The sequence below is a fragment of the Austrofundulus limnaeus genome, unplaced genomic scaffold, assembly GCF_001266775.1.
Source record: "Austrofundulus limnaeus strain Quisiro unplaced genomic scaffold, Austrofundulus_limnaeus-1.0 Scaffold129, whole genome shotgun sequence".
In the NCBI taxonomy this organism is placed as follows: Eukaryota; Metazoa; Chordata; class Actinopteri; order Cyprinodontiformes; family Rivulidae; genus Austrofundulus; species Austrofundulus limnaeus.
Window position 1 is genome coordinate 1,058,572 of NW_013952531.1, and position 12,711 is coordinate 1,071,282.

At 38.2% G+C, this 12,711-nt stretch overlaps 1 protein-coding gene and 1 long non-coding RNA gene across 3 annotated transcripts in view; one reads left to right on the forward strand and one right to left on the reverse strand.

The window, feature by feature from the left end:
- LOC106522451 (uncharacterized) overlaps positions 1-4,734 on the forward strand; it is a 118,687-nt gene extending 113,953 nt beyond the window's left edge. Inside the window, exons 4-5 of the long non-coding RNA XR_001310790.1 lie at positions 2,866-3,065; positions 3,909-4,734. This is a non-coding gene — a long non-coding RNA (uncharacterized LOC106522451). The remainder of the gene's footprint in view (positions 1-2,865; positions 3,066-3,908) is intronic.
- A 332-nt stretch (positions 4,735-5,066) lies between these two features.
- The window catches only part of taf1a (TATA box binding protein (TBP)-associated factor, RNA polymerase I, A), a 9,137-nt gene continuing 1,492 nt past the window's right edge, over positions 5,067-12,711 (reverse strand). Inside the window, exons 4-12 of one of the 2 annotated variants that reach the window (XM_014015455.1) lie at positions 11,968-12,081; positions 11,683-11,881; positions 10,750-10,868; positions 10,198-10,356; positions 10,026-10,092; positions 9,778-9,901; positions 9,477-9,631; positions 8,875-8,948; positions 5,067-5,449 (exon numbers count right to left, since the gene is read on the reverse strand). In XM_014015455.1, the coding sequence (XP_013870909.1) occupies positions 8,887-8,948; positions 9,477-9,631; positions 9,778-9,901; positions 10,026-10,092; positions 10,198-10,356; positions 10,750-10,868; positions 11,683-11,881; positions 11,968-12,081 (999 nt within the window). In that variant the 3' untranslated portion in view covers positions 5,067-5,449; positions 8,875-8,886. Of the gene's footprint in view, positions 5,450-7,820; positions 8,949-9,476; positions 9,632-9,777; positions 9,902-10,025; positions 10,093-10,197; positions 10,357-10,749; positions 10,869-11,682; positions 11,882-11,967; positions 12,082-12,711 lie in introns of those variants that run through there. The other variant, XM_014015456.1, reaches the window with a different exon arrangement.

A 12,711-nucleotide genomic window follows, 5' to 3' on the forward strand; every position in this document is an offset into this window, starting at 1 on the left:
ACATCTGGTGAAAATTTCATGTCATTAGCACCTCTAGTAATATATTTACTGAGAAAAATGGTGACGTGTTCAATACTTATTTTACCTGCTGTATTTGTGAGCTGAATCAGGGGGTAAATCTTTTTCTTTTATGTTTTTCTAGGTTGYGGTTACACTTCAAGTTAAATAGGCTATTATCTGAAAGATTTAACTCTAAATAGCACTTCCTGAACGCCTAAAAATAACCAAGTTTAAGATATTAGTGTGTAAGTAAGGGTCATCTTCACAACTTTTTATTTATCATATCTCAGACGTCTGGTGATCCACGCCTTCTTCTGAAACCAGGGAAGTTCCAGTTGAAGGTGGAGGAGCTTCTGAAAGCAGCTTATTAACCAGATGTGGGCAGTGAAAGTGAAATCATCTGCTCTTTGTGTTGTGTGTCTGTGTGTAGGCCAGCAGCTGTGACAGATTACCCAGAGAGGTACAGTTTACACCTAACAATAACAGCTYCATCACTGAACTCATAACAAGCCTATTTTCTCCCCAGTTCGACCAGTCTGTTCAGTGTTCACGTTGGCATGTCCCCTCGCCAGACGAGCGCTGACTCATCCTCACCGTCACTAAGGAACAACCAAATATTGTTCGGTTAGCAACCGAGTCCTCCAAACGTTTCCCCGCGGGGTTCTTTTTTCTTGCAGATACGGCGCAGAAAAGTCACCTCGGGCTTCGACGGTATCCAAAAACTGCAGATATTTTTCCCTGCGTCTGCAGACGGATCTTATTTTAACCCTGACCTTAACCCAAACGGGTCACACACGGTGGGGGTGGGAGGGAGGTTGATGATGTCCCCTGATATTTATACCCATCTCCCTCAGTGATGGTGTCTGCTCAGAGGTTATAAACCAAAAAAAAAAAAGAAACGCTCAAAAGGAAAGCCGAGGAAGTTGTCAGATGAACTCGTTGCTCTCAAAGTCAAAACTTAAAACAGAAGGATGACAAAATATAAATGAGTCTCCCTGTGGTGATCGTGTCTAAACAGCAACAGTTTCTAGRACGAGGGGGAGGACGGTGCGAGGAGGGGGGCGGCGGGATCACCTGCTGCATGGACATTTTAGGTCTGAATGATTCCTCCCAGAGGAGGCCGAGCTTTTAGCCTCTGCRTGCAGCTGTGGTCCAGTTTTGAAAAGACCCTATCAGGACAAGAATTCTGTAATTCTGTTCTCTGGGGTCCGTGAGAGGTACGAATCTTGGGGGGGTCCTCAAAAAATTTCACTAATAATTTGGTTTTTATTTTTAAAAATGCATGGGGAACAATGAACTAAAACAAACATAATAAACTAAATAACAAATACATTCCCATGGCATTTAGGGGTTGAAATGACAATAAATTATCTTTTAAAGAGATCCACAATTAACTGTAACATTAGACTTTATTTGATAAACATTTATTTTAACTGTAAAATTAAAACTGTAAAAATACTGTAGGCTGTTTAGTTTTGTAAATTTTAAAAATATATTTTAACACGGACGGAGCCATTTTATTTCCACACAAAGCATTCTGGGTAAATGATGACGTGGATAGGTCCTCGGTGCGAGGCTGCTAGCGAGCTATATCCACCCTGAAGGTTAATCTTGGACAATATCTGATGATCGACTCTTTTAAATGAAACCAGAGAGCGTTGACAGAGAGGAGAAGGTAGAAATGACTCAGCCTGGAACTGAAAATATGGATGGAGGACAACAGAGCTGCTTCATGGAAGAACAACCTCAGCTTAGCCTGTTAGCCTTCATGCTAGTGCCGACATTGTCTTATATGTATTAGCTCAGCGCGACAAACAAGCTAAACTGAGGTCCTCCATCCATATTTTCAGTTACAGACTGAGTCATTTTTGTGTTCCCCTCTCTGTCATGTGGATGGAGGACCTCAGTGATGAGGAGAATGTGTAGCGCTGAGCTAATACATATATATGGTGATAGCATCGAGGCTAACGCTAAAGCTAACAGGCTAAGCTGAGGTTCTTCTTCCATGAAGCAGCTCTGTTGTCCTCCATCCATATTTTCAGTTCCAGGTTGTAAGTTATGTAGAAAATGTTACATTTACATGACATCATGGATCACATATTGATCAGATGCTGCTGCTGACTGATCCATGATGTGATGTAAATGTAACATTTTCTACATATAGGTCAAATTAATCACTGCAATAAAATAACTTTGTCTGTTTTTGTCACTTTTACAGTGGATTGCATCAACTCTGTTACATCCAGAAGGGAAACTTCACCAAAGTGAAACATAAATCTGTGGATCTGTGTTTGATTACTCTGCCTGGCTTTCTCAAGGACCAGGATGTGACACAAAAATCTGAAYTATGGAACTGAAAGTGAAAGTAGTCAAACTGAATTTTTAATAAACCAAAATACAGTTTCAAAGCAAATTAATTCAGATAAAAAACTTTAAATTCAGTTTCAAACCGTTAAATTCAGTTTCAATTTAGTAAAATTCATTTTCAAACTAATGCATTCAATTTCAAATTATGCACATTCAGATTCAATATGAGCAATTCAAATTTAATTCCTGCTGGCACGATTTATCCCATATAACAGATCACACAAAATATCAGCCTATTGCATGAGATTAAGTTTGTTCATATAATTAATTTSAAGGTTTGGCTACAACTCCATTATTTCAGGAATTCTACACCTTTTATTTTCATTTTTATAATAGAGCCTAATAAAAAGTGTCCTTTTGAATTAGGTACACCTTTCTCCAATAACACACAAAAAATGATAAATCCTCATTACATGAATCAGCATTTTTTGTGTCTTTTCTTTATCTGATTTTCTAAGAGTACCTAATTTAGTTTTGTGTGCTTTTTCCTCCTGACAGAGCGGCGGTCCGCAGCTGATGAGTTTCTAAATGACAGGAGGTGGACGAGGCCGTAAGAAGGGAACCGATGAAGGATTCAGAGGGTTCAGAGAGCCATGTGTGTCACCGCTGATGTCAGGCGTCCAAACGTCCAGGGTGACAGCGGCGGCAKTAACGGCCTGAGTCAGAGGATGACATCAGCGCTTCGAGCTGTCAGACAGGTTGTGAAAGGGTTTTAGCCCCACACTGCCATTGTTCACTGGGTAATGCTGTTATTCATTCTGCCACCGGCCTTACCATTTGTTAATCTGACCTAACACACATCAAAACGCAGCACAGAGACACACAAACAGCAAAATATAAAGGCCATGGCAGGGAAACATCAGCTTGTTGTGCACCATCGCACTCTTTTGAACACAAAAGGAAGTGAGATTGTGTAAAATGTAAAGGATAATCTGGTCACTTTTGAAATGATCGTCCTTAACGAAACAAGAGGTTCAAGTCTTCCTCCAGGTCAGGCTAATGACTAGACAAATGAGGGTCAGTTCCTTACCGCTGCAAGAAAATCATTCACTACCAGATAATAAAACCTCCACTTTTTACACGACATTTAGTTTGTTACYGTTTTCTCATCGGAGCAATGTCATGAATGAAAATAGTGACTAACAAAACAAACAGAAGTGTCATGCAAGAATGTGAAGGTTAGCTCATGTTGTGTCGTTTTACACAGGTACGACATTTCTGAGAAAGAGTCTGAAAAACCACATAATAGGGGCCGTCGTTCGGATAGCCATTAGCTTAGCCCAAAGGAAAACTTGTACCCTTTGCTTCAAACGACACTTTTAAAAATAAAACTGTAGTTTTTTTTTTTTGTAAATACTGAACTCCTAAAGACCTTTGTGATAATTTTCCTGGACACGAACATGGAAGACTAGCTTGTTATAGTATGCTAACGTGTCGCTAACTTTGACATTTTCATGCTTTAATTAAAAAAAGGCTAACATTACTTTTACAAGGTTTCAAACTAATTTCCTACTTTAAGTTTTTGTTTCATTCTTCCACAGCTCTGTCAACCTTTTCGTACGAAATGTGTGACTTTTTTTTAAACGGTACTGACGTCACCGTCTCCTTCAGCAGACAAAATGGTGGGTGAGAGGAAGTTCTTGTTCACAGAGGGGTGAGTAAACACAGAAACAAAGACACAGAGACAGACGGGTCACCCTCGCCCACATTCATTCAAAATGCATCAGGTTAGGTTGTATTTTCCAACCACACGAGCTCCCCAGAGGTAAGACAGCCGACAAACAAAAGCTTCTCGGGGTCACGCTGATTTCGCCGTTTTGTTTTTCTGCTCATTAGAGTACAGACGAGTGGGGCCGGCGTGAGTCAGTGGGCTCATGAATCATTGTGGTTGGTGCAGGTAACCGTCGGGCTTCCAGAGAATCAGCCTACCTGGTATTACATCAGTGAAGTTTCGGAGGATTACAAAATTCAAAGTGTGAAACAAAAAGGGGCATTTGTGTTCGGTTGAAAATGACATCACCTGCCTAGAACTATAAATATCCATTACACTTTTTTGACATTTGATTTTGAATCAAGCAAATCAAACGGGAGGTGAAAAATCCAAGATTACATGTTTACCGAGACCCACTCATTTTCAAATCTTTGTGTAACAACAGCACTCATCAGTTCGGAAGATAAGAGCGTGAAAAAGAGATTACATTTAAAGAAAACAGCAACGTTTATTTGCTCTACCACACGGTTTTATTTATGTTGAAGAAAACTTAGTTTAGTAAACCACTTTAAAATAATCAGTGGGTAGTTGCAATATACATGCGTTGAGAAAATAAAAAAATAATCTAAGCGTGAGTCCTGATCAATCATCCCAGGTTGAATAATATTCTTGGGCGACTGTCTTCAGGTGAAGCTTAGACGAGTTCACAAGCTGGAACACACAGCTGAGCAGAAACCAGCTCACACACTTCCTATTCTTCTATTATTGAAAGCTTTTTTTATTATTTTTTACAGCTGCACTCTGAGAACAAAGGTATCGCAGTTGTCACTTTCAAAATCACAGGGCAGAATGGAAAAGATATTTTGGGATAACTTTTTTTTTTCATCTTCACACGAATCAGCTCCCCTCCAGCAGTTTGTCTCAGTAGCTGTCACTATTGTAACACTTTGGTTATCATGTTTAAAAAAAACACTCCATTACTTTCTGGTCGTTCTGCTCCGAAGCCATTTAATTAAAGCAGGATTTTCCATTCGTTCACTTTGTAAAATTCCCTTTTATTTCTTAGTTTGATCTTGGGTGGTGTTTTGAGCTGCAGCTTTGACTCCAGCCTTGTATTTTCCTGTTTTATCTCCGTCCCGCTCGAGGCTTGCAGCACTGCTGAACACTTGGGCATGTTAAGTCCAAATTGCACGGCTGGATTATCACACTTCCCCTCCTATTTTCTATCCCAGCACGCTTCAGATGTCTTGCAGAGCTCCGGAGATCTTGCACGACGTTGCTGTGGGAAAGGCCTGATTTTAGGTTTCAAATCCTCGGACCCTTACAGAGCAGCCGAGCAGGACTTTGAGAGGATGGAGAGCTTAATGTCACCTGCACAGAGCAAAGGAACACGTGACTGTTCTCGCAGGTCAGGTTTTAAATTAAAACGTTGCAACTACTAATTTACRTGTTCAAATATTAAAGTGTTCAGCTTCTTCAAAAGATGGGAACTATGTTTTTTTAATTGTAAACAAATATTTAAAATGTCTTCAATTCCTTCAGAAATATCCTCTTTAACTATAAAACTAGCTTTATGCTGCTTTTACTTTTTGCCAACCGTTCAGCTAGTTTAGCTATCCTGTTTTCTACATTTAGCTTCTAGCTAGCCTCTAGGTAGCTTTTTGCTACTTTTAATTAGCCTGTATTACTTTTAGCTTTAAAGCACCTGTGACATGCCTGTCCTTCAAATACAAAGACTCAAAGAAAACATCTTTATACTTAAGAAAATTGGCATAATGCACATGATTTTACCTATTTTGCCACATAACTGGCCTATTTCGTTTTGGAATTAGCAAAGGTAAAGTGCAACAGGAAGTGACATCAAAGGGGAACTCTTCAATAAAATAAACTCTGGTTTTTGTTTATATTATTTGAACTCTGACTCTTCTTCATCTCTCTGATAGACTCAGAATAATCTAAAGAAACATCAGATTCTTCTCCACAGTCTGTGTTGTAACAACGCACTGTTCACATGCAGACGTTCCCCTTTGACATCACTTCCTGTTTCCTCACAAGCAAACATCTCAACAACCGTTCATCTCAGGGGCGTGAAATTTGTTTTGCATTATGTTTTCAATGTTATCTTTCCAAAAATGCATTCATGTTTTTACAAATATTTCACGTCACAGGCGTTTTGAGCAAGGCTTTTGCTACTTTTTGCTCCTAGCTAATGTTATGTTTCTTTTTGCTGTAACAACTCAAGTTATAGATTATTCGTCTAATCTCAACACTTTCACAGTAAAACTTGTCCGTTCACAGGGAGGACCGGCTGAAGATGTTTCTCTGCGGGTTAGACTGGGGGTTAAAGTTTTCAGGTATTTTTCTGATATGGTTTACAGTAACTCTTAACGTGGATTTCCATCTTTGAGGGAACTTACATCACAGCTTCACACTGACTGATCAAACTCGTGGAACCAGTGGAGCCGTCACATGGAAGCAAAAACAAAAMAGAGGAACCACTTCCTCCAACTTGTTTCACACCAAGTTGAACTGGTGATGTCCAGGAGCCTTATCATTTTAATCCGACATTGGTCGGCTGGCTGATGAGTTAATCCGTTCCCCAAAAGGAACTATGAATCATTAACACTTATATAATTTCTTTTTTTCCAGGAAATAAATTCCAAAAATACTTTCACGCGTGGGACTGGACATCGAGCATCGATTGGATTAACGTTTATATTCACTCAGAAACTAGGGCTGTGTATTGGCAAGAATTTGGTGATACGATACATATCATGACAGAGGGGTCACGATACGATATATCCCGATATATTGCAATTTTTTTGTCCAAAAATTCTATTAAATAAAAACCTCTTAGAGGAAAAAAAATGAAAAACCAAAATTCATTGTCTCAGATAATTATAATATTACATAGACATACTTTTGATACATTTAGCTGTGTTCTGCTTTGTATGTGTTTTATTTTATTTGTTTCATATTTCTTATTTCATCCATGTTTTCAATTATTAGACTAAATYTGACAATAAATAGTTTGAAAATATATATTTTGCAGCTTTTAGTTTTTAATATTAATTTACAATATGGTCACCCAACACTTAACAATAGCGAGCCAAATGTCTGGCTCACTGCTGCCAACTAGTGGTCAGAGGCTGAACTACAACATAAAAATGAACGGCTGGCAGGAAAATTGACATTTTAAACCTTAATTAAAAAATCGATACAGGGCTTTAGAATATCGATACAGTACCGGGAAATGAAATATCGCGATATTTCAGTGTATCGATATTTTCTTACACCCCTATCGGAAACATTAGAATTTTTTAATTTCGATTCTTAGTTTCGATGTAATTGCAGTTTTTACATTTTCATAGCCTAATTCCTCACACATGGAGACATTAATAGGAGGAAACCTTTTACCACTCATGAATCAAAGTCAGATGTTTCTAATCAGCAATCATTATGACTAATGATTTGAATAAAGCTGGTGTTTCTTGTTTTAATCGATGTTTGGAAGCTAAAGATAGAAAGAAACCTGCAGGTTTCATCAACGCTGTTGTTAAACATCCGACAACCTGCCCTCAGATCCAAGCAGCTGCTTCAGGAAGCAACACGGGTCACTGGGGACACTTCTATTGTTCACAACTTTYGGTGATCTCGAACGGGCGATTACATCAACCCCTAATGTCAGACGGTTTGTCTGCCGGCCGAGGTCGAGGAGAACATAAAACCCAATCCAATCAGCTCCTTTTCTTAAAGTTTAATTAATAAATAACAATCGAGTCGTTTCAAAATGTCTCCCAGGAATAAAACTGTGACTGAGTGTCTTCAACGGTTCAAGTTTTGAGAAAAAAATAAATAGAAAACCCTTCAAACGAGCAACTCAACAGCAGCCTGACTCGACTGGGAACATCTTTGTAGAGGATTAACTGAACTCAGAAGTGCCCTGATAAAAAAAAAACAAAAAAAACCTAAGCAGGACCAACAAAACAGCTCCTGACTCCATCCTCCTCGTTGCTCCCAGAGTTCTGAATTTTCAAAGACAGGACATGTGTTGTGTTTTCCCAGATGTCTTCTCCAGCTGCTTCTGTTGTCGGGCGAACGCTTCGGGCTTTGGTTTACGTAACGACTGCAAAGCAACACATCCAGCATGGCTGACTGAGCCGCTGCAAAGCAAACGCTGCGGAGAGCCGAAACTCAACCATCGCCGACCCTTCCTCCTGTTAAAACAGGCGCAACACTGGAYGCGAGGCTTTATTTGACGGCTGCGTGCAAACGAGCCCCGAGTTTGAAGGCCGGGGTCGAGATGTTAGAAGTGTCCACAAACATAACTCTTCTTCCAGAGAATAAATAAAAAGACATAAAAAATGACGAGCCTCCTTGCTGCAGCTGCGTTGACAGAGTCTTATAAATAACTGACTCTTATCACCCGTCTGAACAGAAGACTGAAACTGAGTCTGAATAAAATGAACAAGGTGCTGCTTCGTTTTCTTTTTACTTCATGTAAATTCAAAACAAAAATATTCAGTTTGAGACGTAAATAAAATTTACTGACGATAAAACGCCTCAAACCAACAAACATGTAACATTCAGCTCTTATTAAAACAGAAAGAAAGAAAAAATCCTGACAGATTTCCACTACGTCTCTGCTGCTCCTCAGAACTACAGAACAAGAGCGCCACCTGGTGGCAAAATGCTAACAACACCTCAAGGCACTGTTCCTCAAAAATAACAGTTTTTACAGTGCAGAATATTTTATTAAACAACCTCAGACACAGACTGAAATTGTTTTTACTCACAGACAAAACAGTTTAATGTCTCTGACTCTGTTCTCCATCCACTGACTGCTCTGCGGTGTACCTCAGAGTTTGATCTAAAAAGAGAAATAAACAAATATAGAGGATCTAAAAATAAACATGAACATTTTTTCAAGTGTCAGACTAGTAAAATGGTTAAATATTCACACAAACTCTTACATGCTTTTTTAAACGTACCTTAAAAACAAAAAAAACACATAAAATAAGAGGCAGATACGATAATATTCTTTCTTCACTCTGCTTCCTTTTCATTCACGGCATAATTTACTTTTTATCTTACTGTATATAGATTGTTTTGTTTTTACGAATAAAATAAATTGAATAAACAAATATAAAAATATATAAACGATAAACCAGTCAGTGGTAAACTAGATGCTGCAATAAATATAAATTTGGTTTTATTAAAAAAAATTAGATCAACTATAGAAAATCTAAAAACTGCTAAATTTCTGTGATTTTTTTTTTAATAAAAAAGATATTAAGTGACATTTTGGTGTGGTAGTAGCTGAGCCTCACCCCCAACAAGCATCCCAATCAAAAGCAGTCCACACAAGAACTTTATCTAAAACTTTAAATCCACTGACCTGGGCAAAGGATTTTTGTGAGCGATGCCTTTACGTTCAAAAGTTCAGGGTTCTCCTCGGAGTCTGTCGCGGCGTGGAAGCTGGTGAAATGCATCGCGGGCCAAAATTCTCGTCTCGCCTCCATGAGTCCCCAGACAACGCTCTCCCAGTCGTCCCTGTTTCAAAATAAAAGCAGACCCACAAAACGGGCTTTACTATGTCACAGGAAAACCAGAAGTGGCCGGTTAAATGTTTGAGGGGAAATATATGAATATTAATTATGGTATTAAAATTATTAATATTTCTAAGAAGCTATACACACTGTAATTGCAGGTCATGAATTACGGCCTGTAAACACTTCCACACGTCCAGGYTGCTCCTCCAGCAGCCGAAGTCAAGCATCTCAAGGAGGACTTTTAAAGCTTTCTGAGTGTCGCTTGTTTTCTCTTAAAACAACAATAAACATTAATGTAGAAAAATTAGCATTTGGGAGGCAACACCGCAAATTATTTGGCTAAAAAAATAATTTTGTATATTTTATTTAACATAATCATTAGTGAAAACTTTAACCTGACTGAAGCAGGAGGGAGCTGTACTCCAACATCAACTCATGGCTTGGAACTAAAACCTGGATGTTCTAAAACAAACAAACAAAAAAATAATAATAATAAAGTCCTGTTTTTAACATGTGGCAGATACAAGCTCCAACTAATATGGAAACATACAAACGTTACTGTTTTACCTTTAAGACTTTCATCAGCTTCTTCTCTGGAGCATCGTGCCTCTTTAAATACTGGTATATGTACACGTGTGCGTTGGGATTGGGTGGAAAACTGTTGTCGAATGCGTAGTTATTCAGGACTTTAAGAGCCTCTTCGTGATCCCCATAAAACTCTAACATCTGCCAACATAAAACCACGGTAAGATAATGCAGGGACAGGTCAGTAAACTCATTATAACCTGCATAAAAGAAGAGYTACATGTGAAAGAGATAAAAGTTAATGATGGATACAACAACTTGAGACAAAGACTGTTAATATGATGATAAACAGGTTCATTATAGTGCAGAAAGCTAGTATTTGTGTCCAAAATAACTGACTATTACTGTGTGAGAAAAGTTCTCCAATCAAGTTCATGATCAATTCATATCAATCCTGTAYACAGAGGACACAAGTGAGATGCTCGGTTTTTACACCAACAAACCCCAGGTTCTGTTGAGTGAAGGTTACACAAATCAACAGTTGTACAGAAAACCCACACTTCAGATATAAACAACTAAAATGTGAATGTTTACCTCAATGTAGCTCAAAATGAAAGGATCCCAGACTCCTGGGTTTTTCAAAATGTCCTGAAGATTCACAGAAGCTTGTCGGAAGTAAGTGTGGATGCCCTGGTAGTCTGGGTCGAAACAGTCTGAAAACAGGCATCACGTAACGAGACTTATGTCATAAAGTCAGACTAGGTCAGGGATGTCCAAAAATGTGGCCCTTGAATTCGATTTTATGTGGCCCCTGACTTCAGTTCTAAAATTATACTAATTTGTTTACAAATTTGTCCCCCCTGGCACAGGTGTTTGATGTAGATGGAAACTTTCTATTAATTATTAGGACAAATTTATCAAAAAGTAAAATCTTATAACAAAAAATATTGGCAATAAAACCAATTGTTTGTCTTTAAACAACCAGGCTCTTAGCTTTTTCCACATCTATCTAGTGACTTCTACTGAAAAGCTGATTTTGCTGCACTCCAGTCTGCTTTTAATTATTTCATTAAATTTGTCTGAACGCAGCAAGCATTTTCTAATGAAAGAGTGATCTAAATCCTGATTTTATTGATCAGAATTGACTAARTTGGSTTATTTTTTYCCCAAATKAAACCTAGAAATTTTCTTTTAATAAGRGAAACCTGCAAAACACTTTTAAAGTTCTGGATCTAGATTAATTTATRCATCCWTTTCCAGCAATAAATCTGACTRCTTTSTTTGTTTAATTAAAGTATTCAATGCTTAGTTTATTGTTGAGCAGGTAACAGAAAAATATTTTTGGCCCTCAAGTCCTTCTGACTTTATGATTTTGGCCMATGTGACAAAATGTTTGGACACCCATGGCCTAGAYGGTTTATTACACCTGCAGTTACCTTTTCTATCCTTTAGGGGGCAGTGTAATATCACACAAAGGTTAATGCTCTGTTAAAAAGSTAAATAGATGCCATTTGTGTTTTGCCTTACCGGTTTTGGAAAGGTTAGACATTTTCTCCCACCACATGATATAATCCAACAAGCTCCTGTAGGCCTGGATCAATTTGGTCCTCTGAAGCTGAGCGTTGGACACCTTCCCGTAACGCCAGCTTTCTGCGACAGACAGCTGTTGCTTCGCTTCTTCAATCTGACCGTGGAGCATCAGGTGGAAGGAATGCTCCAGGCAAATCTTTATTTAAATTAAAAACAAAAGGGCATTGTAACAAAAAGTTTCAGCAAAACAAAAAGAACTGCACCGGGCTTGAACCAACATACCATCAGGTAAAGTTTAACACCCGAGTGCTTCATTCGTTCATAGACGCTGTTGTAGTCGACCCCTGTTGAGTTGGGATGGTGGTGAAGGATCTCAGTGCTCATCCTCCAAACAAGCTGGAGTCAAAATTATTAGTTCATAAAGTACATCGCTGAAGTGTTGACATACCTCATAATTTGTGACCCATCATATCAAAATGAGGATTAAGTCAAACTTGTTCAAAATGGCCTAACTATATTTTCATTTTCCTGCTTTAAAAGCTACATTTTGATACCTGGTTCATCCTGATTTCATAAGTTTATCCAGAGATATGATTTAATTGTCTTGTTGGTTACAATAACACAGTACTGTTTGGTCTGAATCCTAATTTTATGTAAATTTGAGTAATTTTTTATGTTAATATAAAGACGAAACCTCAAATAGTATTTGTGTATTAAGATTTCCCAGGTAGAAAGAAACAAAAACATTGCTAGCTCACATGGAAAAATTCAAAATTTTAAGTAATTTTTCCTCAAAATCAGGTTTTTTATTGCTACTGCTCAAAAAATGCTTCAAAATGATAAGGCATTTATTCATTATATTTTGACAAAATGCAATTTTTGCACACGATTAAATCAAAACCATATATGTGCCTATTTTTCCACATTCCACTTTTGGACTTAATCCTCATTTTGATGTGACGGGTCACATATGTGTAGATCTGCAGAGCAAAGCTGTGTCACTACAAGTTTTCATAAGCGACAGAC